This window comes from Geotrypetes seraphini, chromosome 7 (genome assembly GCF_902459505.1).
Source record: "Geotrypetes seraphini chromosome 7, aGeoSer1.1, whole genome shotgun sequence".
NCBI lineage: Eukaryota > Metazoa > Chordata > Amphibia > Gymnophiona > Dermophiidae > Geotrypetes > Geotrypetes seraphini.
This window is the reverse complement of record NC_047090.1, coordinates 149,798,327-149,824,731: the sequence shown is the minus strand read 5'-3', so window position 1 is coordinate 149,824,731 and position 26,405 is coordinate 149,798,327. Positions and strand designations below refer to the sequence as shown.

Genomic DNA, 26,405 nt, shown 5'->3' with positions numbered 1-26,405 from the left:
GAAACGTCAATCGCTCCTCCTAAACTTACTTGCTCCACTTCATCACTGACGCTGAAACCGTGGATTGAAGACAAAGTTTTATTTTATTTTTCTTTCCAGCTTATGATTTATCTTTTTTTTTATTTTTTTTTTTATTTTTATTTTTATTCATTTTTTCATATTACAACAAGTGTATCAGAAAAATACATATAATCTTATAAATACACACTTGATTTTCTTTCATTAATATTTTAAATACAATATATTCATATTCTTAGATAATATATAAATAAAATAACCCTCCCCAAGCCCTCCTTTCATATTTCAGAAATTCTAACATAGTATTTGAAAATACATTAATTAATTTATACAAATTGTGAGATAAATGAAATAGTACCCACCCATATCCCCGCTTACCAATTTTCTTATTATGGGAAAATGTTATTAATTATTACAAAAATCTGTTAATGGTCTCCAAATCTTCAGAAATTTACCAAAATATCCTTTCTGTGTTGCTATTGTGCGCTCCATTTTATATATATGGCATACCGAATTCCACCAGAAGTTATAACTTAGTCTATCATAATTTTTCCAGTTACATGTTATTTGTTGAATTGCTATTCCAGTTAATATGAATAAAAGTTTATTATTATGTGACGAAATTTGACTTTTTGCTCTCATTGTTGTACCAAATAGAATAGTATCATAAGTCAAGGCTACTGGATTGTCCATCATCCTATTTATTTGAGGCCAAATTGATTTCCAAAATATTAATATATATGGACAATAGAATAGAAGATGATCTAATGTCCCCGCCTCAAGATGACAGTGCCAACATTTATTAGACTTAGAGCTATCTATTCTATGTAAACGTGTGGGGGTCCAAAAAGCTCTATGCAAAAGAAAAAACCATGTTTGTCTCATAGATGCTGATACTGTACATCTTATCCTCCAAGACCAAAGTCGTGGCCATTGAGATGCATTAATTTGATGCTTAATCTCAATGCTCCAAATGTCTCTAAGACCATTTTTTGGTTTTTTATTTATATATCCAGATATTAATTTATACCACATTGCAGCCTGTGTCCAGTAGAAGCCACCTGAAAGCATAAGAATTCTAGGCTATGATAATTGTTAAGATTTTTCCATTCAGGGAACCCTACCTGAATGGTCTGCTTCAATTGCAACCATCTAAAATATTGTGAATTGTTTAAGCCAAATTTATGTTGCAATTGTGAAAAGTCAAGCAGTTTACCATTAGTTATTACATCTTCTAAAGTACGTATCCCTGCTAACATCCAATGCTTCCAAATGATTTTAAAACCGCCTATTTTGATCTTGGGGTTTAACCATATTGTTTGAATTGTTGATTTATTTATCGGAATAGGAGTCAGACTATTTATATACCTTAAAGTTTTCCAGGTATCCATAAATATTTTATGATCTTTATATAACCTTGGCATTTTGATACTAATTATGTGGCCAAGACGTAGTGGAAACATAAGTCTCCACTCTAACCAGAACCAATCTGGAATATTGTCAATGGGCTCTGGGAGGATCCAATACATACCTTGTCGCAAAATATAGGCTTGATGGTACCTATAAAAATTTGGAAAATTTACCCCACCCTCCACAATAGGTCTTTGCAAAGACACTAAAGCAATTCTAGGAATTTTTCCCAGCCAAATAAAATTGGTTAGAATCCTATTTATTTTTTTATAAAAAGATCCCTGAAAAAAAATAGGTATCATACCCATTTGGTAACAAACTACAGGTAAAATCATCATTTTAACAGTTTGTACTCTCCCCCACCAAGATAAGTGTAAAGGATTCCATTGCTCACACATTTCTTTTACTTTTTGTAATAAATTTTTTTCATTAATTTTCATAGTATCATCTATTGTTTTTGCAATCCAAATTCCTAAGTATTTAATACCATCTTCCTTCCAAATGAAAGAAAATGGGTCAAATAAACCTTTTGTACAATGTACATTTAGTGGAAGAACTTCTGATTTATTCCAATTTATCTTGTAACCGGAAAATTTTCCAAATTTTTCAATTAATTCAAGTAAACATGGAATGGTATTTTCTGGATTTCTCAAATAAAGCAAGATATCGTCTGCATATGCTGATATTTTATATTCCCTATCTGAACGGGGTATACCTTGTATCTCCTTTACCTGCTGAATAGCTAATATTAAGGGTTCCAAAACAATATCAAAAAGTAAAGGAGATAATGGACAACCTTGTCTAACTCCTCTCCGTAAATTAAAACGTTCTGAAAATGTATTATTGATATATAATCTAGCAGCAGGGGAGCTATACAACGTTTTAATTATTTGTATAAATCCTGAACCTATACCAAACCAGTCCATTGCCTGATACATGAATGTCCATTCCACTCGATCAAAAGCTTTCTCTGCATCCAAAGAAACAGAAAAAGCCGGATCATTCATGGCTTTTGTCAAATATAACATATGAAAAGCCAGTCTAGTATTATGAGAAGAAAGTCTTTGAGCAACAAATCCTGTTTGATGCATACCTATTATGAAAGGGAGAGCTTTAGCCAATCTTAAAGCTAATGTCTTAGTTAAAAGTTTACTATCTACATTGATTAAGGAAATAGGTCTATAATTTGAGACCAAAGTGGGATCTTTATTTGGCTTGGGTAAAACTATGATTAAAGATTCTGCCATAGTGCCTGTAATACAACTCTTAGTTAGTTGAGTCTGGTATAAATTTAATAAATAAGGTAATAGGGTATTTTGAAAAGATTTATAAAATTCTACTGTATATCCATCACCACCTGGAGCGGATCCTACTCTAAGGGATTTCAAAGCTATTCCTAATTCTTTTAGTGATATTGGTTCTTCTAAACTTCTTTTTATATGCTCGGGAACCTTAGGACCCTCTAATACTTTCAAAAAACTTAAACCATCTTTTTCTTTATCTAAATAAGTCTCAGAAGAATAAAGGGATCTATAAAATTGTAAAAATTGTTTTAAAATTGATTTATTTTGATTATGCATATCTCCAAATTCATCTTTAATGGCAACTATTTTTGTCTTTCTTTTTTTAGCTTTTAAATAATTTGCCAATATTCTTCCCGACTTATTTGAGTTTCCATAATATAAAGCTTGCTGAGAAAATAAATCTTTTCTAATCAATTTAGATGAAATCTCATGAAATTTTCCTTTAAATTTTAAAAGTTCTTGTTGTGTAGAATAGTCCCATTTTTCTATTAGTTTTGATTCCAAAATTTTAATTTCTTTTTCTAAATCAGAAAACTGTTTTTTAATCTGTTTTTTAAGATGAGCCGAATAAGAAATTAGTTGACCTCTTATGGTTACCTTAAAGGCATCCCATAAAGTTTCCATAGAGATCTCATCTGTTTCATTAAGTTGGAAGTAATCTTTTATTTTTTCTAATATAATTTCATAAAAATTTGGTTCAGCAAGTAATGTATTATCAAATCTCCATATAGGTCTATTTGTATCTTGTTCATTGCTTTTAAGTTCAATCCACACTCCACCATGATCTGATAAAATAATTGGATCTAGGGCAGCCTGCGTAACTTGATGTACTAATTGATTTGAAACAAAAATATAATCTATTCTAGAAAAAGATTTATGAACATGAGAACAGAAAGAGAATTCCCGGCCATCAAAATGAAGTATACGCCAAATATCTTTCAAATTACAAGATTGTACAAAATTATCTAATCCCAAAGATTTTATAAATCTTTTAGGATTTTTATCCAAAAGAGGATCCATGACAGCATTGAAATCCCCAGCTACTATCATATTAGATGTAGCCAGTGGGAGAATCAGTTGTTGTAGAGTCTTAAAATATTCTGGCTGATTCGAATTAGGGGCATATACATTAAAAAGCGACAAGGTAGTATTTCCCATGCTCATTTCCAGATGTATCCATCTTCCATGAGAATCCGATGCCTTAAATTTAAAGGAGGCAGAACATTTCCTATTCACCAATATAGCAACACCAGCCTTTTTCCCAACAGCCGATGAGAAAAAACAATGTTTAATCCATCCTCCTTCCAGCTTTTGAGATTCTATATTAGACAGGTGTGTCTCTTGTATGCAGTAAATATCCGCATTTTGCTGTTTTAAAAATAACAAAGCTTTTTTCCTTTTTATCGGATGATTAAGACCATTAACATTTAAAGACAGTATTTTAATATCCATTAGGTAATCTCATCACTTGTTCTATCAAAAGTTAAATTGTGAATATTGAATAATAAGTCAATTTCCCAATCAATAATATTTAGATGACCCCCCCTTTTTATATCCCACCCTTCATTATCCATCCCTCCCCCTTTCCCTCCCTTCCATCCCCAATTAAATACGAAAACTTGGAAACGCAAGTAAGATCAGGTATAAATAACTCCTCACAAGCTAATATCTCAAATTTAAACAGCTATCTTTAAATTTATATATGATGTAAATAAAATTTTACATATATTCTATCAAAAAATTAAATATCCACTCTTGTTTCTTTGTTATAATATAGATTACGGGAAAAAATGTATATAATAAATAAAGGATATATCCAAATTGACAATTTCAATTAATTTAATATACTAAATCTCAATTTATATAATTAATCATAAGTTGTGGAAAGATTTTATCTGAATTTATCAAATTATAAAATATCTAAATCCATTTAAGTCAATTTATAGTTTGATTACATAAAAAAAAAAAAAACCCCAAAGATCTATTCTCGTTTTACATTAAAGTAGACTTTTATAAATTCAGAAACAATTAATATTTTATATCAATTAATAATTATATATAATAAATGACATCCAATATATATTCTTATTGAATGATTATATATTGTATAATTCTGAAAATAGAATCCTTAAAATCTTAAATATTCCAATAAAATTAATAAATATAAAGAAAGTTTGTATGTGATCTTGTTTACTCTATAATATTATTGTGTTATAAAGTTATATAGAATGAGAATTATAATATCATTTTTTTTTTTTCCTTTTTTTTTTCCCCTTCCCCTTTTCATGTGTTATCTCTAATCTTAGAAATATATCTTTATAAATTTTCTTAAAATTTATATTGTGTTAAACCAGATATCTTAATCAAATCCAAAGTTCAAAGCAGTTCTTCATCTATAACAGCATATAATTAATATAAATGAGTATATATTTAATTTTCATTACTGGATCTATTACTATATTGTAAAAACTTTTCAGTGTTATATATCCTATATTTAATTAATATTATTTTCTTATCAGTGATATTTTCTCTTTTTCTTTCTTTTTTTTTTCTTTTCCTTTTTTCTTTTTTCTTTTCCATTTCCTTTTTCTTCTCTCCTCATTTCTTTCCTTTTCTTTCTTTTCTTCTTTCTTTCCCTTTTCTTTATCTTTCCTTTTCTCATCACTTTCTCCTTTTAAACCAATAAAGATTTACCTGATAACCATATAGTATTAATGAGATATATAACTTCTTCAGTACATTACATAAAAGATTTTAGTCTTCCGTTTTATTAGTAGGAACCATTGAAGGAAGTAGTTGCTTAACCTATAATGAACTTTTATCATCTCACCATTTTATAGTTTCTTTTACCCCTTACTTATCCATATAACCATTTACTGATCTAAAGGAAACATGTAATTAACTGCAGGCTAAGCATACGACGCAAGCAGACCTCACCCACAGCAAGCAAAACACGAGTCAAAAATCCTCCATCAGGCAATCCTTGCTCGGTAAAAGGTTTCCAACCCATGCCCCATCCGTTACAAACAAAGTCCGTTCGCATCGCGTATCCAGCCCGCAGCCCCTCGTCTCATCCGCTCTGGATTGTTTTTTTATTGCAGACGGTTGGACCTCTGTTCCCTTTTTTGTTTGGGTTTACTGTATACAGACCACTCCTTCGCGCAGATATTAATTGAAAAGCAGCTTCGTGCCATTATATTATTAGAGATCTTCTTGTCCATAGAAATTATGTTCTTTCCATGTAGTAAATGTTGTTAAACTTTAGTCCCGAAGTCCGTATGATGAAGTATATCTTCTTCTGTCTTTCCGTTCTATAAGATACGTCACTGTTCTTCATTGCTCTCTTCCTGCGTATTGTACGTCAGAGATAGCCAATCAAGTTCATCTTAGTGCGTTTTCATTGGTTGAGCATTGAGATCCCACGTTTTCATTCAAAAGGTATCATAACCATTCAAGAATTGTTACAGTTGTAAACAAATCTGTCATGACGCGTCTTTCATCTCTAACAGTAGTATAATTTGTTCCATCAGCTTCTGTTCTCGTGCCATTCATGGACCGTTAGAGTTACAGTTAAAAAAAAAACACAAACAACCATAAATAGATCCTGTTGTGAACATATCCATTGGTAAATTTGAATTAAGTTTTGAATAATAAAATATAATTCTATATGTCACAAGTATATATATCTAGTAAATTAGCAATAATATTTAGGAAGTCATTGGTTGTTCTAAATCCTCTAAGTACTCCTGTAGTTTCAAAGGGTCAGTGAAATTCTGAGTTTTATTTGCTAATGTAATCTTCATTACTGCCGGATATAACAGTCCATATCTTGCCCCCAATGCTCTTAATTTGGGACGCAAAGCCAAGAACTGTTTCCTTTTAAATGCAGTTTCTTTAGCGAAGTCAGGTACGATGTGTATTCTTGTATCCTGACATTTGAGGCTCAGGTTTTCTTTGGCAAGTTGACAAATTTCCACAACGTGTTGGTATCGTAGCAATTTAAATATTAAAGTTCTTGGACCTTTTTGAGATAAAACTTTTTGAGTCGGTATCCTGTGTGCTCTTTCTATTTCAAGAGGGATTTTTGATTTAATTGGCAAGACTTTAGGTAGAAAATTTTCCAAGAAAGAGATAGGATCATTTTTTTCTACACCTTCAGGCATCCCAATGATCCTTAAATTACATCTTCTTTCGCGATTCAAGCAATCTTCAAGATCTTTTTTAATAACTTCCATTTCCTTCCATACTATTTTGTTCTTTTTCATTTCAGTTTGCATTTGTTCCGTTTTTTCTTCCAACAGATTTAATTTGTTATCAGATAAATCTGCTCTTTTAGTGAGGATTTCCACATCATCACTTACTTTTTGTAACTTTTTTGAGATTTCCATAACAATCTCTTTGATCTGTCGCAATTCAGTTATAATATCTGTATTTTCTTCTGCCGGCAACGGAACTTTAGAAGGAGTTGCTGGTTCCGGCTTTGACCGCTTGTTGCTGCTCATTCCCGATCCTCCAGCATTCGTATCGCTCTTGTTTTGCTTTCCTGAAGCCATTTCCGATGTAATTAAATGCTGTATCTTGCCAATTTGTAATTTTTGATAGCTTATTTTAATAAAAAATAGCTTGTTACCACGGAGCTAACGGACTACCCGACCATTCAGTTGCGTGTCCAAGCCACGCCCCCCTTATGATTTATCTTTAATCTTATCTATTGTTTTGCCTTTTGTCTTTGTTTTGTTCTATTTCTATCATTTAAATTTCTCCAGAATTCTACTGTTCAACGGCTCTCCCTTCTGCTTCTATTCCTTTCTCTCCTCTCTTTTACCTTCCAAAGTATTTAGATCAATGCTGTCTTATTAAAATGTTTATTTTATTTTTATTTTTCCTCTAACTCTACTTTTCACTTCTCTATTACCCTCCAGGTACTTTAGTTAGATTGTGAGCCTTCGGGACAGTAAGGGAATTTTTCAAGTACCTTTCTTATTTCTAATCTTAATGTATATTTTCTGTAAACCGCTTAGAACCTAACGGATGTAGCGGTATATAAGAAATAAATTACATTACAAATGTAGTTCACAAAGCAAAAACCCAGATATATGATGTCTATGGGGTCTCCTTTGTCCATACGTTTGTTAATCCCTTCGAAGAAGTGCAATAAGTTCGTTAGGCACGATCTCCCCTTGCAGAAACCATGTTGGCTGGTTATCATAGTTTGTTTCTTTCAAAATGTTCATCGATGTTTTCTTTTGTCAGTGCTTCCGCCATTTTCCCCGGAACCGAGGTCAGGTTCACCGGCCTGTAGTTTCCTGAGTCACCTCTTGATCCCTTTTTAAAGATGGGCGTAACGTTGGCTATCTTCCAATCCTCCGGGACCACGCCTGTTTTCAGGGATAAGTTGCAAATTTGCTGTAGTAGTTCCGCTATCTCCTCCTTTAATTCCTTCAGAACCCTTGGATGTATGCCATCCAGACCCGGTGATTTGTCAGTTTTTAGGGAGGGAGGGAGGGAGAAGAGGCCCAGTTTCTCTAATCTTTCACTGTACGACCAGAAACTGTACATGGCCAGTTAAATCACCTGTTCGAGACTAACTGCCAATTTTCAGTGGCACTTAAACAAATAGTGCTGCTGAAAATTAGCAGTTAGCACTGAACTGAAACCCAGATATTTGGGGGGCATTCCGGGGTCAGTCTCAGCACTTAACGAGCCACTACATAAAAGTCAGTCCTATCTTTATGCAGTGCTGAATATCCAGTTGTGCTGAATATCACACTTACACCCCCCCCCCCTAATTTATAAAACCGTAGTGCTATTTTAGCGCCAGCCGCAGTGGTAACAGCTCCGACGCTCGTAGAATTCCTTTGAGCATCGGAGCTGTTACCACTGTGGCCGATGCTAAAATCCATGCTACAATTTTGTAAAAGGGGGAGGGGGGGGTTTAAGTAGCTATGCCAGTTCTACTTCTACAAATCTGAAAATTCAATACTGAAGCCCGGATATGCTCCAGCACTGAATTTCCAGGTTTAACTCTGGATAGCAAAATGCTGAGCACCACCAGGACCCACATTTTGTAAACCTTGTTTCCTCCCTTGGTCTCAGAGCACGCAGTGGGTCATGCAAGCTCACCCATGACCCATTTAACCAGTGACCCCTGACACATTCGGTGCATGACTCATTATCCGTGATCCACCCACAATCTATTGAACATAATCAATGGCAATTAATTCATCAACTGCACTACTTTTCCCGTGGAGGCAGAATACTTAGCAATGATGCACTGCTTGTTAAAAGGTCTAAGAGTAAGGCCTCCTTTTACGAAGGTGCACTAGCGTTTTTAGCGCACGCACCGGATTAGCATGCGCTAGCTGAAAAACTACCGCCTGCTCAAGAGGAGGCGGTAGCGGCTAGCGTATGTGGACTTTTAACTCGCGCTATTCCGTGCTTTAAGGCCCTAACGCACCTTCGTAAAAGGAGCCCTTAGTCTTAGACCTTTTAACTCGCAGTGCATCATTGCTAAGTATTCTGCCTCCATGGGAAAAAGCCATTCCTACACATTATCCCTCAAAATGACCACTGTAATATAGAACTGTGAAGTAATATTTCATACAAAGTTTGACTAGGTAAGCCCCTACTTTTAACAAGATGGGCTACATTTTGTATATGTAGACCAGACATGGGCAACTCCAGTCCTTGAGGGCCGGAATCCAATCGGGTTTTCAGGATTTCCCCAATGAATATGCATTGATAGCAGTGCATGCAAATAGATCTCATGCATATTCATTGGGGAAATCCTGAAAACCCGATTGGTTTCCGGCCCTCGAGGACCAGAGTTCCCATGTCTGATGTAGACCCATGATCCATTTGGGCCCACTTAAATTTTGTGACCCATCTGACTATTGTTTTCTCTGGCTGCTACTACTAAATAAAAGGGTATGAGCAAAATCCAAATCCCATAAGTTAACATCAAAGTTTTGAAAATGTTCTCTAAAATTGTCATTAGAAAAAAAAATTCCACTCCTTAACCTTCATCCCTCATTAGCTTCAACTTACTTTTTACATTTCTCTTGCATAGACTGTATCTCTTGTACTGCAGGAAGGGTTTTAGTATCTTCTGAGCTTTCAGATGTGGCCCCTGTGACTTCCACATGATGAAGCAACAAAAGCAGTAGCAGCTCTTGTCTTGCTATGCTCTCCTCATATCGGTTAATGCATGCCAGTGTCTCCAGAAGTGCATCTTTGCTAACAATGTCTTTAGAAGCACCAGGGAGCTCTTCATGAAAATTATCCAGGATTATCATTTCCCGCTCAATCTAAATACACAGAACACACAGAAAGTAAGATGTTATTAGTGCTAAGGTTTAGAAAGTTATTGGAAACTTAATTTTTTCTGGTCCAGACATTTCACTGAAATGAAGACCTTCTATATTAAGGAAGAGTTTTTATATGATGCTGAACCCAAAGAAGTTTGTTATTATTGTCATTGTAATTGATGAGTCTTTGTAAATGATTGTTTTATGATTTTGAATGTTTTTACTGTAAGTCGCCTAGGTTTTAGGCGATTCATCAATATTTTTAAATACATAAATAAAGCAGAGATGGCAAAGAACAGATGAGTGACAACAAGTCAAAATAGCAAGATCTGTATTAGCTGTTTTTGCTGGAGCTACACAGTGGGCCTAGGGGGTTGATATTGTCATTTGACATGAAAAGGGAGGATATAGAGGGCAAACTAGAGATCTTGCAATGCTCCTCTGTGCAAAATGATGGCTGCTATGCAGAAAGACAGCAAAAACTATCCTGAAAAGAAAGTGATACCTTATACATGGTCATGTTCTACTGTTGGCAGCTGGGATACAGCCTTAGAAGTGTGGACAAAGGCATCCCTCGTTCCCACCTCCCAACCCAACATGCTCTCTCCCCATGTACCATCTCACCCTCCCCTCCAGTGTGTAGCACCTTTCCTTTCCCTCCCTTTCTGCCAGGTCCAGTAGCACACTCTTCTCCCTTCCTTTTACCTCCCCCCTGTCCAGCACTACCCCTTCTCCCTTCCATTGCAGCACATCAAGGCCATTTTTGTTCCAAGCCTTTTATGGAAACTCTTTCAATAATCTGGGACTGCTGTAAGCTTTTAGCAGTACGAAATTCTTTATCAGAATTCAGTCTTCTGAGATGAAAACCATTTTGATATAGAAACTGTTTACAGACTATTGTCTGCTTCAGTGTGTATCCCATAGCAATAATTCATTTTCACAAGGTAGTGTTGTGGTTCGATGGGAAATATTTACAACATTTTACATCAACTTCGTTCAGGACACAATGCACTATATTTCATAAGAATCGGCCAAGTTCTGTGGAAGATACGAAAACAAACATTTTGGTGTAGGGGTTTTTTTTCCGGTTCACGGTGTAGAAATGATAAGATACATTTTCTTATTGCCAACCATAATCAAGAACCTGTAACAACCCAACCCTCCCCACCCCCCAATTTGCTTTTTAAACATTGGTATTAAGGAAACTTTATGGAATTGTACAATTTTATTTTGTATATTATTTATGTTGATAATCACCCCCTTGGCTGTTATAACAAAAAAGCTAACAATGAAAATGCAAGTTTTATAATCTTTTGGACCAGAGAAAGAAATGCATTCAAAAAAATTAATAAGTTGATAGTTTCTTTCAAGACTACTCCTGAATGGAGGCATTTATTTCAAAAGTACTGTTCTGCAGGGTTATTATAACATTGGCATGTTCAACCTGAATAACTTTTTGATTTAACTCTGTTTTTACAAGCTCAGTTATGAGGGAAACTTGGATAAAATGGCCTGTGCCCTCTTCTGTCAGACTAAGGGCTCCTTTTACGAAGGCGCGTTAGCGGTTAACGCGCGTAATAGCGTGAGCAAAACCGCCGGCCATGCTAGCCACTACCACCTTCTCTTGAGCAGGCGGTAGTTTTTCGGCTAGTGCGGGGGTTAGCACGTGATTAAAAGTCACGCGCACTAAAGCCGCTAACGCGGCTTCGTAAAAGGAGCCCTAAATGTATGCTTGGGCCTTCATACTGCATATACTTTTAGCTGGCTTAAAAGGAACTATTCTCGGGGACATTTTTAGGACAGGGAAGGCAAACACTGAAATATGATGCCATTTTCAGATGTACTCAAGCTATTTTGCCCCTGCTTTGCTGACCATAAAAATAGGTACAAAGTAGTCAATTGCTTTTCAAGCATATACTTTGCAGCTGCTAATTTTCAAAGGGAAATAATATACACAGTTATTCTCCGAAAAATAGCTCCAGTGTGTATAAGCTAAAAGTATAACAAAGCAGATTATTATAAATTATTACTAACTTAAACTAACGCTAAAAAATGCCCTAACCATTTCTATGCAAAATATCTATCTATATACTGTATATACACAAACACACAGACACATTTCTGAAAGGTGGAATTTAGAATTATATAGCACAATGTATACACATGACTCATAAAGGCCAAGTCACCAACCCCCAAATTCTGTATATGGCGCCTTAAGTTGAGTGCAGAAATCAGTGCGCACAGCTGATCTGGATGCACAACTTAATTATTTAACAAGCCTAATCGGCGCCAGTAATTGGAAATTAACATCTCGTAATTGATTCTGATTAGCATTAATTAGAAGTTATGTGCACAACTTGGTAGGCGTATTCTACAGTATAAATTGATGCACGCCAGTTCTAGTATACGAATCTGAAAAGGAGAGGAGCATGGGCGGATCGTGGGCTTTCCTAAACATTAGACGCACTGTTATAGAATACACAAGTTACGCGTAGGTATTTAGGTCTGGTTTTCCTTGGCCTAAATGGCAGTGCCTAACTCTTACTATGTGCACTGGAACATAGGGCGATTCTATAAGTTGCATTCTTTTTATAGAATCACGTTAAGCACCGTTCTCGTCAGCGCAGATTTTTTGGGTGCCATATATAGAATATGGGGCTGTGCACTTAGGAGTTTTCCAATCATTTATCCATGGATAAGGCCACATATGCATGAAAATGATGCCTTATAGAATCCCAACCAGCATACAAGTATGTGAAAATGGGAGCCCGAGACCCCTGTGTCGATGGGCGGAATGTAACACGGGGCTGGGAGAGCCCTCGTGTTGCCCATCGGCTGGGGGTTGGGTGTATTAGCAGAGGAAGGGGGGGTTGGGTAGTATGCAGGTCGTGATTGGGCAAGGGATCCATCAGTGTAAGAATTTTTTTAATTGATTGGCGGATGGGCGCGGGGGCGAGGTCTTAAAGGCTGAACCCTGGAGGACTCGGCTCCTTCTGTCCCACCCGCCTACCCTGTGTTGATGGTGCAAAATTCAGTAGCTTGGGTGATGGATCTCCCGAGCTACTAAGTCATGGGGCTCATCAGGTGATGAGCGTTAGGACGGCACCCGGAAAATGGGGCAAGAGGGACATGCCACCCCTCTGACCCTTGCTGTGGCGGCAGGGTCGAGGGAATAAATCAAAGTTATTGGGTAGCTCGGGAGGAGCTATTATATGATGTTAAGAATGTAATGAAGTTGATATGTTTATGGTTATGGTTAATAAACTGAGCTGCGGCTAGTTATACCAACCAGGAGACTATTGTGTGATTTTTGATAAAGCTAAAGGGGGTTGGGTTATGAGGGATGAGTAAGGTTTTAGTATTTAGGCAGACAGCAGGGCCTATCCAGATCCCGCTGTTATTGGTGTGGAACATCATTGACTAGAAAATACTATAATCTATGCACAGGCTTTACAAATGTTGGCACAGACATTTATACATGCTCTAGTATTTTATAAAGAAAATTGGGCACCTTCTTTCCCTGTTATCCTTGGTGCCCCATTATAAAATTACCTATGAAAAATAAACATTTGCAGTACAAATCACTCACTTCTTCATTGACAAACTTCCAATGTTGTTTCACTTCTTCACAGGCCTCTTCCCATTCTTTAGCTATCTCCAGCAAGTGCAGCCATTTATCCCATAAAACTGAGACTGTTTTTATGACAAGTGAACTGTCATCTTCTTTACACACTGCACAGAGGTCTCTTGAATCTTGTCTAAGCTTCATTAAGTCCTCTTGCACGGATTCAGTTTTGATGGCCAAAGCCTATTTAAAAAGAAGTATAAAATATTGGCAGGTTACATCAAGTAATGATTCAGTGTTTAAAAGGACTCATGGTTTAATTTACACTGGTTTCAGTTTTGAGAAAATTCCACCATCCTACAATTTCATTGTTCTAGAGATGGTTGAACATTTACAGCATGTGATTCTGTCCAAATAGGTGCTTTCAAAAAACCAAACAACGTTATTTTGTACTGTAGGAAAATTTGGCAAACTAATTCAAGAATAGTTGATTTTCGAGTTAGTTGTGCTGAAGTGGTGGTTTGGGTCAACAGCTTATCACAAACTTGCCTTGCTTTGGTCTAACTGCTGTAGAGCGTCTTTATAAGACTTTGATGTTCGGGAAAAAGATTCTCTGAGCATCTTTTCCAAAATGTTCAAATCTGCACAAATCTTTTGCTTGGTTTCTTTATAGTGCTGGTATTTTTCAAAGTATCTGTGAAGACACAATAAAATGTCATTACCAGATTTCACACTGATGACGTGATGTTCCTAAATGACACCAAAGAGCACAAAGAGAAGAATTCAACAGCCCTGTAGTAAACGTCCAACATCAGAGAACCAAGGAAAAAAACTTGCAGAAATTATGTACTTGATGCCAAGTCTTTATTTCAATCAATGAACGTTACACGTTAGTGTGGTCCATCTTTGTAACAAAGGAACAAGGACCCAACACGGTCCGTGTTTTGATTAACACATCTTCCTCAGGGGTCCGAAGATATCCTTTATGGGCCAAAATAATGTGCAAAAAAAAAACAAAAACATGAAACACGTAGTGAAATGGGGATACTTTGGGAAGCTGCGTAGCAGCGGATGGCTGATAGACAAAGTGAAAGAACGCCGCACAAAAGCTGAGGATAAGTCCTACAGTGATGACGTCAAGCTGGGGGAGGTGCAATGTTGTGTGAGCTTGACTACATTGCACCTCCCCTGGCTTAAGGTGGGCCAAGAAAGTATTCATGTACGAGTCTTGTTTTACAATGGTAACACACATGCATGTTTTCAACAACTTCCCCATCCACTTTTGCACCGAATACACTTAGATCTGATAAAAGTGCTTGTTTAGGCCAAGGCTTTTGAAGGGGAATTAATGGGGGGGGGATATGTCTTTAATCCCCCCATAATAGCAGGCCCTGTCCCCACCACCCATCTTGATCTGGACCGTGAATTCCTGGGGATGCTGCAGTGTCGTAGTGAGAATAGGAGACGTCCGGGTATGTGGTGCCCCCCATGTCCTCCTCTCTGCCCCACCCCCACCCCTCATGCCACATTCGGACCCTCCCTTCCCACCCCCCTACCTCTTTAAATCTTCACCAGCATAGGGCGGCTTTCCCTCTGATGTCACTTCCTGACCCTGCAATCCGGAAGTGATTTCATAGGGAGCCAGGTCGGCGCAAGCATGGGGGGGGGGGAGGGAGGACGTGAGCATGGTGTGGAGGGCAGTACGATGCTGGCATCCTCACCAAAATTATGTCTGTGGTGGTCTGCCCCCACCCCCACCCCATCTACCCCCTTACTATGCCACTGTGCAGGACCTTGGTAGTAAAAATGCACAGCTGTTTGTTTAAAAACATACATGCACACCCAAACACAAGCATATATATACTGTTTATGTGAAAAAAATTTATAAAGGATGTACGTTTTATACAGGTTTAAATGTCACTTTGTAATAGTTACTGAGTTGTGCTTTTGGAGCTGGAACAGACGGAGGACGGGAGCAGTTAAAAGGCAAAAGGGGAGGAGGACCAAGTGTGAAGTTTGGAATGACTGTTTCTAATATAAAAACACTTTGGCTGCCTCATTTATTAATTGGTGGTAATGGTGACCACTCAATTCATATATTCAGTGCACTGTGCCCTCTAAGCAGAGCAGGAGTCCTTCACCTACAGTCCTGCCTGTGGGGGGAGCTATTTCACTAACACGTTTTCAATAGCGAGGGAGAGGCAAGCTCTTCAGGACACCAGGGAACCTGCCTGACACGTACAACTGAAAATACAATATTAAAGCACCCCTCCTCCCCAACTGGCAGCAATGAAGTTGGAGGATTCCCGCTCAGCTAAGAGAGGACAGTGAAGTGCCACGTTCTGAGCTCCCCATGGGAGAACGGTATAGAAAATGGAATGAATGAATAAATAAATAAATGAATATATGTATGGAATTTAAAATCTGAGCACCAGCATTCAAATGAATCCACTTGCAGCTGCCACTTAAAATTGACCCCATGGTTTTTAATATATAGCCTCCCAATCCCAAGCCGACCTTAATTTTAGGAATCTAGTAAAAACAGGCTGCTCAATTTTGGCGCTGCATGGGAAACATGTTCATTTAGTTACCTCTAGGTCCCCTTTAGCATCTGATGCTAAATGCCTAAATCTAAACTAAACTAAACTTAACCTTAGGTTTGTATAGTTTCAAGTTTATTTGATTATTTGATTAAACGCCTATCAAAATACTAAGCGTTGTACAATAATAATTAAAACATTCACAAAAGTACACAGAGACTAACATCTTAACATACTTCTTGGGGTTTGTTTGTTTTTTTTTTTGTTAATCTATAAGGATACAATAGGAAAAGAGGGGGGGAGAACTACAATATTTATTAAGAAAAAATACAGCAATGGGAGGGGAAATCAAGAGTTGCTGGACTTGAAACGAATAGTCAATTGTATAGTCAATTGAAGGCATCTTTAAAAAAGAAACATTTTAAACTATTTTTAAATTTCTGTAGATTATTTTCAGATCGTATATATATAGGTAGGAAATTCCAAATCGTGGGGGCAGTTACTGAAAAGATTGTATTACGTCGAGTACCTATTATTCTTAAGGATGGGATATTAAGAGTATGCTGTGAGGTGGATCTTAGAGCTCTCGGAGGGTCGTATGGAATAAGAAGTCTGTCAATAAATGCTGGGACATGTGTTTGTATTGTTTTGAAAGTTAGAAGTGCTATTTTAAATGTTATTCTATATATCAGTGGTTCCCAACCCTGTCCTGGAGGAACACCAGGCCAATTGGGTTTTCAGGCTAGCCCTAATGAATATGCATGAAGCAAATTTGCATGCCTATCACTTCCATCATATGCAAATCTCTCTCATGCATATTCATTAGGGCTAGCCTGAAAACCCGATTGGCCTGGTGTTCCTCCAGGACAGGGTTGGGAATCACTGCTATATATGATGGGTAACCAGTGGGCTTTTTGTAAAAGACATGATCATATTTATTTGAACCTGATATAAGTTTGATAGCTGTATTTTGAATCAATTGTAAACATTTTATATCCTTTAGGTTTATCCCTTTCAGTAGAGAATTACAGTAGTCCAATTTGGATATCACAAGGGAATGAATTAGTGTAGTAAGGGATTTGGCATCAAGAAGGGGGGCCAAAGATCTAATCATCCTTAATTTATAAAAACAGTTTCTGACTAGAGCACTAATTTGTGAGCGAAATGTGAGTTTATGGTCAATTAACATGCCTAAAATTTTTATAGTAGTGGTTGGTTTAAGTGGAGTGTTATCGATTGAGATAGGAGCAGTTAATTGTAACCCTTCTTTCCATGAGAATAGCATGATGTTAGTTTTAGTAATGCTTAGGGAAAGCATATTTGTATTTAACCAGTCATGAATAATGGATAATTTTTGATTAATAGAAAAAATGTCATTTGGACTTGCAGGGTCTATGTTGTGTAATAGTTGTAGGTCATCGGCGTAGGCATAAGCTGTAAATCCGATTGATTGACAGAGAGTTAGAAGGGGTGCCAGATAGATATTAAACAGTAACGGAGATAGAATAGAGCCTTGAGGAACACCAAAGTTAGAAGAAAATGGTTTTGAAATGGAATTATTAAAATGGACGGAGGAAGATCTGTCAGTGAAATAAGATCTAAACCATTCCAGAGCTTGATCAGTTAATCCAATGGAAGCAAGTCTTTGTAGTAGCAAGAGGTGATCAATGGTATCGAAAGCAGCCGCAAGATCCAAAGAAATTAATAATACACACTTATGTTGGTCAAGGTTGTACTGTATAGTTGTTGTGAGACCCAATAAAGAGTGTTCTGTAGAATGATTTTTACGGAATCCTACTTGATTAGGATGCAGTACCTGTGTTTTATCAATGAAATCTGATAATTGCTGAAATACAAGTTTTCTGTTAGTTTGGCTAAGAACGGGAGATTGGCTATTGGACGATAATTTGAAGTTTCTGTGAGAGAGTTTTTTGAATCTTTTATCTGCGGGTGAAGGATTGAGTGCTTCCAATCTGGTATACCGCATCATCTCTACATTCGCAAAGCTCGACACGGTTAACAGGAGCTAGGGTAGCTCTAAATGATTCAAATCATTCAAGGTTTGGCCCCCATATACCTGGTTTCCCATTTTAACCTGGACTGTTCCACTAGGCCTACACGCAGAGTACATATGTTTAGCCACCCATCATTAAAGGCCTACCGATTCAAGAGATACCTGCTTTCCAGGCAGGCCAACAGAATGGTTGGCTGGGTAACATCATTAAGCACTCCTCATCCTATCTTAACTTTAGAAAACTAGTTAAAGCAAACCTGTTCAACCGATTTGTAATCAAGGACTCTTAATGCCTTACCATGTACGCTCCCTACATGTACTCGATGTCTCTACACTGTGTCTATCACTCTGACTTTCTCCCACTCAACTTGTATCCGCACTCTCCACATGTATCCAACAACTTTATTGTAATTATTTTCGCTGATTGTCCAGCTCTTCTTGTTGTAAACCACCTCGAACTACCACGGCTTTCGCGGTATATAAGAATAAAATTATTATTTATATGGAAACTAGTCATGCAATTAAAATGTAAAGGGAAATCATACCTATTCCAATTTATATAAGAGAAGAAAACCGATTAAACCTCTTTAAATCAAAAATAAAAACATTCCTATTCACCGACGCTTTTGAAATCTGAAACCTTTTCTTCTGTGCTAGTTCAGGAAATAAAAACTAAAAGTGGGGAGACCCGGGGAGCAGGAGAAAATGGTGAGCTGTAGTGTGTCTCGGTCCTAGTGAAGAAAGCGAGGATCGCACTGGGGTGAGAACTGAGACGAGACACAAATTATGTCTGGATTTTGAGAGAGGGGAGCTTGAATATTCTGGATGTGATTTTGTAACTGTCAGAGTTTAGCGATCATCTGTTATTCTATTGTCCTTTGATACTTAATTTTTGGAAGTCGATATGAGGTCAAATTAATGTTGGACTTGAGTCATCAATCCCATTGACTTATGAAGTCATAATATGTGGAATACTAGTACATGTTAAACCCCCTATGGATCATTATAAATGCTGGCTTTTCTTAATTATGATGGGAATAGCCATGCAGATGATAACACGTAATTGGAAGAACTATGATTGACTTAACTTTCCTTGCTGGTGGGCGAACATATGCTCCAGCTACAAATATGAAAAAATGAATGATGAGATATTGGAGCATAGTAATGTATTTAACTTGGTGTGGGGCCCATTGGGCATCTTTTATTGCTTCTATATAGTTGTTATTTCTTTTTAATTTTTGTCTGATTTCCTTACACATCCAGGGTGGGAGGGGGTGGGAATGTATTACTACTTTAAATAAGAGTGGGTTATTGGAAGGATAAATGTATTATATTATTGATTAAATAAAGGGGGTGGGGGAAAAGATTACTTTTGAATATTTGTGAATTCAAAGTGCTTTTCTTGATCTGTTATACGTTCAGATTCATATGTATTGCCCTGTTACTACTTGAAAATCAATAAAGATTTATTAAAAAAATAATTAAAATAATTTTTTATATACTTTCCTTTCATGTACTTCCCTTAAATGTCTTACTATTCTATATATTTTATGGATTTTCCTCTATATCCTTTTGTGTCCAAAATGTTGTAATGTCTTGTCCGTATAGTTTTGTATTATTAGTTTGTAAATCCTTTTTTTTTTCACTATTTTATATTCTGTACACCGCTTAGAAGTATGATAAGCGGTATAACAAATTAAACTAAACTTTTTGTTTTCATGAAAATAGCCTGGTAGCTAAAAACAGATGGATTTCCTTAATAATATTCTAATTCCATATGCTCCGCCCAGAATACTCAGATCCCAGTCACAAAATCTACTCGCCGTTCCACACTGCATTCTGAGCACCACACGTACATCGAATTTTGCCGTTACTGCACCGACTTTGGAATTCACTACCTACTGAACTACGCGTTGAAAACTCTCTACAAAAATTTAAAGGTAAACTTAAAACATTCCGTTTTAAAGATGCCTTTAATCTGCTCTTGTCTTAGCATTTTGACTCCTTCCTGTTTCGACTTTCAGATGAGACCCCCCTTCCCATTGTATTTTCTCTTTCTAGAATCACTTTACTATTTTAAGATGGATTTCCTACCTCCAACCCTTTTGTTCCAGTCAGTCCTGTTAGTCTCTTGTTTGTCACCCTATTTTCTTTTTTTAAATGATTTTCACGTATAAATTATTTTAGAACTAGTATTTTAGCCCGTTACATTAACGGGTGCTAGAATATATGTCTGTCTGTCTTTATTTCTGTCTCTCTCTCTCCCTCCCGCTGTCTTTCTTTCTGTCTGTCTCTGTCCCTGGCCCCCTTTATCTGTCTGTCTTTCTGTGTATCTCCCTGCTCCTGTGTCTTTCTTCTTTTCTTTCTGTTTCCCTTCCTCCCGCTGTCTGTCTGTCTGTCTGTCTTTCTATCTGTCTCTCTCCCTGCCTCCTATGCAGCAGCATTTCTCTCCCACCATTTCCCCGTGCAGCAGCCAAAGCAGCATTCCCTCCCCCTCCATTTACCTCCCTCCACACCACTTCCTGTACAGCAGCAGTAGCGTTTCCTCTACCCCCCTTTCCCTTCCCGCTGTCTATCCGGCTCCCTTAGTCCCTTACGCCCCCCCCCCCTTCCTGCAGTCCCGACTACGAACCCGGCGATTCCAGCAGCGTGTGCAGCAGTCTTCACACGCTGCTCGTCCTCCTCCAGCCATCTACACTGGCTCCGTGCTCGCCTGCCGTGGCCTGCAGCCACCGACAGCCACTGCGGCCTACAGCTGCCGTGGCCTGCAGCCGCCGACAGCCACAGCAGCTGATATCCGCCTCGGGGGGAGAGAGAGAGAGAGATTTGCGCGCATGCACACTCCTACCTGCGGTGCCCTACAGCGCACGGAAAATGGGAGCACACAGGTAGGAGTGCGCATGCGCGGCTTAGGGTTTTATTATATTAGATGTTAAACCACCTAAAAGTACGACAGGTGGTATATTAAATTTTCAATAAACAAGTTTCAAGTTTCAAGCTTATTAAATTTTGCTATACCGACTATCAGCAAGTATCTAGCCGGTTTACAAGTTAAAATAAGATAAAACTAATACAATATATAAGATAATTAAAAAGAAAAAAAAGGGGATTGTGAACATTTAGACTCTAACTAGACATACTGGAAAGTGATGGTAGGGAATAAACAAAAGGAAGTGAAAAAAAATTACATAGTTCAAAAAAAAAAAAAAAAGGGAATGGAAAAGGGAAGGATGAAACATAAGGAATGGGATGGCTTCTTGAAAGCGATTGAAGTATTGTAGAATAGATTATACTTAGGAGCAAGAGAACGCGTCTTGAAATAAGAATGTTTTTAATTTAGTCTTAAATTTATCAATTGAATTCTCGTGGCGAATATGGGATGGCAATGCGTTCCATAGGGTAGGAGCGACTACAGAAAAGTTAGTCTTTCTTGTAACTTGAGGCCAATATTCAGCCAGCAGCCTTATTCATGGATATTCAATGCCAAGTCAAGTCCACCCTACCAGTAGGGCGTGATAACAACAGGACTTTCCAGCTTATAAAAGTTGTTGTGAGAGCTATAGGTTTTTGAGAATTTTGTAGCTAATAATTATTAGGCCTTAGTTCTATGTTAGGAAGTGATTATTTTGTGGCTGTTTGTTCTGCAGCTACTAAACCTTACCTAATGTTTTATCCATTTATGTTACTTTCCTGTCACAATTGTAGTTCTTCCCTCCTTCCTTTATCCTCCAGCAAGTGATTGTCACGTATCAGTCTGTTTATGTATTTTGCTTTAACTTTTTTTTTTTTTAATGTAAATCACTTAGGGCTCCTTTTACTAAGCTGCGCTAGCCAGTTAAAGCTGATATTCAGCCATTAATCAGCTATAGGTTACAACATAAAGCTAGGACTGAGTTTTATGCAGTCCTATTTATGCAGTCAACCTGACTGGTTGTGTTCTGACTATCAGCACTTAACTGGTCAAGTACCAACTCCATCCCCAGAATGCCCCCCAAATAGCCGGTTTGTATTTCAGCGCTAATTGGCTATTTTCAGCAGCACTAACTGTTAAGATCTTTATCTGCTTTCTTTTTCTATATTATAATATCACACACCACTCAGATAACATCGTACCTCATTAAGTCAGTCTTGTATCGTTCAGACTCCTCTGCCAAGAGTATCTGCTTCCTAGTAACTTCACGTAAGACACTTTGAAGCTGCTGCTTAGCTCTTGGGGTGCAGATGTTTTCCAGCTGGCGGGTTGCTTCCTGTAGTTCTGCCACTGTGGATGCAAACTCCTCCTTTTGTGGCTGAGAATTCAAGAGGGACTCCAAGGGTGAATGCTCAATGACATGAAGGTCCACTTTCTTAACGAACACATTGGCTTCAAGCTCTTTGAGGAGCTCAGCAGCCCTTTCAGCTGCTTCTCCATGCTTCTTAATAGTTTTATAGGTTTCGTTAAGAGAATTCTGCAAAATTTAAATACACAGGTATGCCATGCAACACAAGAATTAGCAAATATTTTATTTATTTATTTTATACCGCCAAACATCTCAGCAGTTTCCAAAATAACATGTATAAAAATACATAGACGGTACACATTAATCCCAAACCATCATACTTATGGCTAACATAAGAGAAATGTTGTAATTTTAAATGTTATTTCCCATTGCATTGTCTAGTTCTCTATAACAGTTCCACACAAATGGATTTACTTAGTCCAACTGCTTACATGCCTCTCCAACATATATTTTACCATAAGGTACTTATAAAACAAAAGGACCATATATTTAAAAGGGCTTTTCCAGACAGCAGATGCTGTTACCAGAATAGGTCCTACTTATTAGGGATGCCGGGACAGAGTAAGGGCAAAGCCAAAACTTATCCAGGGACCTACGATAATTTGTACTGGAATCTGGATGTTATCTGGTTAGTTATTCATATACCAGTGCTAAATATCTATTTTATCCAGATAAGAGCAGTAGTTGCCAGTTTACCCAAATATCTGGTGGCAATATCTAGATATTAATTGATGCTAAATACTTGGATATAACTTCAAATGTCACAGCCAGCATTTAAGCAACAACAACAAAAAAAAAAGATTAAAAACCCCATTCTCATCCCCTCCCCACACACCATTCTAAACCTGGTACTATCATTGATCCAACCCACCCTGAGCAAGAAAAGGTAGCCACCAGCTTTAAAAATGAAACAACTGATTAAACAGCCACGCTCCCAGTAGAAGCCCGAATAATTTTCAAGCTGGGATATATCTGTTATAAGCTTGCCTTTGGTTATGCCCCCACCTTACTTAGCCGATAGATACCGTATTTTCGCGGATATAACGCGCGCGTTATACGCGATTTTACCTACCGCGCATACCCCTCGCGCGTTATATGCCTGAGCGCGGTATAGAAAAGTTTTTAAACATAGTTCCCACCCCGCCCGACGCCCGATTCACCCCCCCAGCAGGACCGCTCGCACCCCCACCCCGAACGACCGCTCGCACGCGCTCCCACCCGCACCCGCATCCACGATCGGAGCAAGAGGGAGCCCAAGCCCTCTTGCCCGGCCGACTCCCCGACGTCCGATACATCCCCCCCCCCGAAGGACCACCGACTTCCCGACAATATCGGGCCAGGAGGGAGCCCAAACTCTCCTGGCCACGGCGACCCCCTACCCCCACCCCGCACTACATTACGGGCAGGAGGGATCCCAGGCCCTCCTGCCCTCGACGCAAACCCCCCTCCCTCCAACGACCGCCCCCCCCCCAAGAACCTCCGACCGCCCCCCCAGCCGACCCGCGCCCCCCTGGCCGACCCCCACGACCCCCCCACCCCCCTTCCCCGTACCTTTGGAAGTTGGCCGGACAGACGGGAGCCAAACCCGCCTATCCGGCAGGCAGCCAACGAAGGAATGAGGCCGGATTGGCCCATCCGTCCTAAAGCGCCGCCTACTGGTGGGGCCTAAGGTGCGTGGGCCAATCAGAATAGGCCCTGGAGCCTTAGGTCCCACCTGGGGGCGCGGCCTGAGACACATGGTCGGGTTTGGCCCATGTGCCTCAGGCCGCGCCCCCAGGTGGGACCTAAGGCTCCAGGGCCTATTCTGATTGGCCCACGCGCCTTAGGCCCCACCAGTAGGCGGAGCTTTAGGACGGATGGGCCAATCCGGCCTCATTCCTTCGTTGGCTGCCTGCCGGACAGGCGGGTTTGGCTCCCGTCTGTCCGGCCAACTTCCAAAGGTACGGGGAAGGGGGGTGGGGGGGTCGTGGGGGTCGGCCAGGGGGGTCGCGGGTCGGCTGGGGGACGGGCGGAGGTTCTTGGGGGGGGGCGGTCGTTGGGGGGGGAGGGGGGTTTGCGTCGAGGGCAGGAGGGCCTGGGATCCCTCCTGCCCGTAATGTAGTGCGGGGTGGGGTTAGGGGGTCGCCGTGGCCAGGAGGGTTTGGGCTCCCTCCTGGCCCGATATTGTTGGGGAGTCGGCGGTCCTTCGGGGTGAGGGTGCGAGTGGTCCTGCCGGGGGGGGGGGGATGTATCGGACGTCGGGGGGGGCATCAGGCTTTCAGGATGGGGACAGACCTTCAAGGGGGGACAGGACTTCAAGGGGGGACAGTGCACGGAAGTCAGGGGGGGTGAACGGAGAGTCGGGACAGCGCACGGAAAGTCAGGGCGGGCGAAAGGAGCGTCGGGCATCATGCGCGTTATATGCCTGAGCGCGGTATAGAAAAGTTTTGGTACATATCATCGTGATTTCTGCGCGCTATACCCCTGTGCGCGTTTTACACAGGTGCGCGTTATATCCGCAAAAATACGGTACTCATTAGCTCCTCAAAGGAATAATAGAAGATCTCGTGCCCTTTTCTTACCCCCCATCATCCAGGGGTTGTAAATGCAAGAAATATCATGACCATACTCTCTCATTTCAGGCAGCTTCTCTTGATAGAGATTTTCGACATTTCTTATTTACACCTAATTCCTATGCACATTTTAGGAAACAACTAAAAAACATTTCTTTTCTTAAAACATCTCGATGATTAGATCCTCATAGTTCTCTCTAATATTATTTTTCTCTAATTTTTTATAAACCGCATCGAACTTTTAAGATTATGCGGTATAGAAATCTGATTTTATGTTATGTTATGTAATTCATGTGAGCTCAGCTATCTCATTAGAAAGATGGCAATATTAGATCTTGGATAACTCTTTAAAGGATTTTTCATGAAAATATGCCAGTCTGCGAGGATAAAATGCATTTTTATTAAGTTACGCTCCACGTACAGTTATGCATGCTGGCAAAAACACACACGTTTGTACTAACTCTGTAGCAGCTGTTTTCAGGAGCAGAACTTAGGCAAAGCATAGATGGATCAAATATGTGCATTTATAAGTGGTGCCTAGATTGATGGTCCCAGCCAATTTCGGCGTGGAATGCAACATTTTTAAAATTGGCTTAATTGATGATTATTGAAAAACTTAAAACACAATTAAGTTCTGTGCCGAAACTGGCATGGCATCTACCGGCTCCTACCAGCATGCCTACGCAAAACCTAGGCAAGGTTAGGGGCAGAGTTTTGAGCATGGAAAGCGTTAGGCACCTGTATTTTAGGCCAGGAAAACCCTGGCCTAATAGGTGTCCGGTCAAAAGCGCGCCGGGACAAAGGCGCGCCCAGACAATTGAGCGCAGCGTGCGCCACTGCGCCGCTCTAAATTACTGTTTTTAGTGCTCCGACAGGGGGGCGTGGGGGGGAACCCCCCCACTTTACTTAATAGACATCGCGCCGCATTGTGGGGGCGTTGTGGGGGGTGGGGGGGTTGTAACCCCCCCACATTTTACTGAAAACTTCACTTTTTCCCTGTTTTTAAGGAAAAAGTTCAGTTTACAGTAAAATGTGGAGGGTTACAACCCCCCAAACCCCCCATAACGCCGGCACAATGTCTATTAAGTAAACTGGGGGGGTTCCCCAACAAAAATCCCCGTCGGAGCCCCTAAAAACTGTAATTTAGAGCGGCGCGCGCTGCGCTCAATTGTCGGCGCACGCTTTTGTCTTTCACGCCGTTGTCTATGAACCGGCCTAATATACCAACATCTAACATTATAACACCTACTGGCACCTAACTTGATTTAAGTGGCGATTCTACAAATGGCGTCTAAATTTGATTCATACAAAAACAAAAAAAAGAGACCAAAAAAATATATTTAAATGCCTTTAAACCAAGAAGGTGCTCAGATCCAATGAATGGAAAGAAAATCTCCAAACCGGGGACAAACCCC

General features: G+C 39.2%; 1 protein-coding gene across 7 annotated transcripts in view; it reads right to left on the bottom strand.

The window, feature by feature from the left end:
* The window catches only part of SYNE2 (spectrin repeat containing nuclear envelope protein 2), a 654,322-nt gene that overhangs the window by 357,121 nt on the left and 270,796 nt on the right, over positions 1 to 26,405 (bottom strand). For all 7 annotated transcript variants that reach the window (XM_033952730.1, XM_033952735.1, XM_033952736.1 and 4 more), the window contains 4 exons: positions 22,272 to 22,606; positions 14,154 to 14,298; positions 13,629 to 13,847; positions 9,780 to 10,039 (listed from right to left, as the gene is read on the bottom strand). In XM_033952730.1, the coding sequence (XP_033808621.1) occupies positions 9,780 to 10,039; positions 13,629 to 13,847; positions 14,154 to 14,298; positions 22,272 to 22,606 (959 nt within the window). The remainder of the gene's footprint in view (positions 1 to 9,779; positions 10,040 to 13,628; positions 13,848 to 14,153; positions 14,299 to 22,271; positions 22,607 to 26,405) is intronic.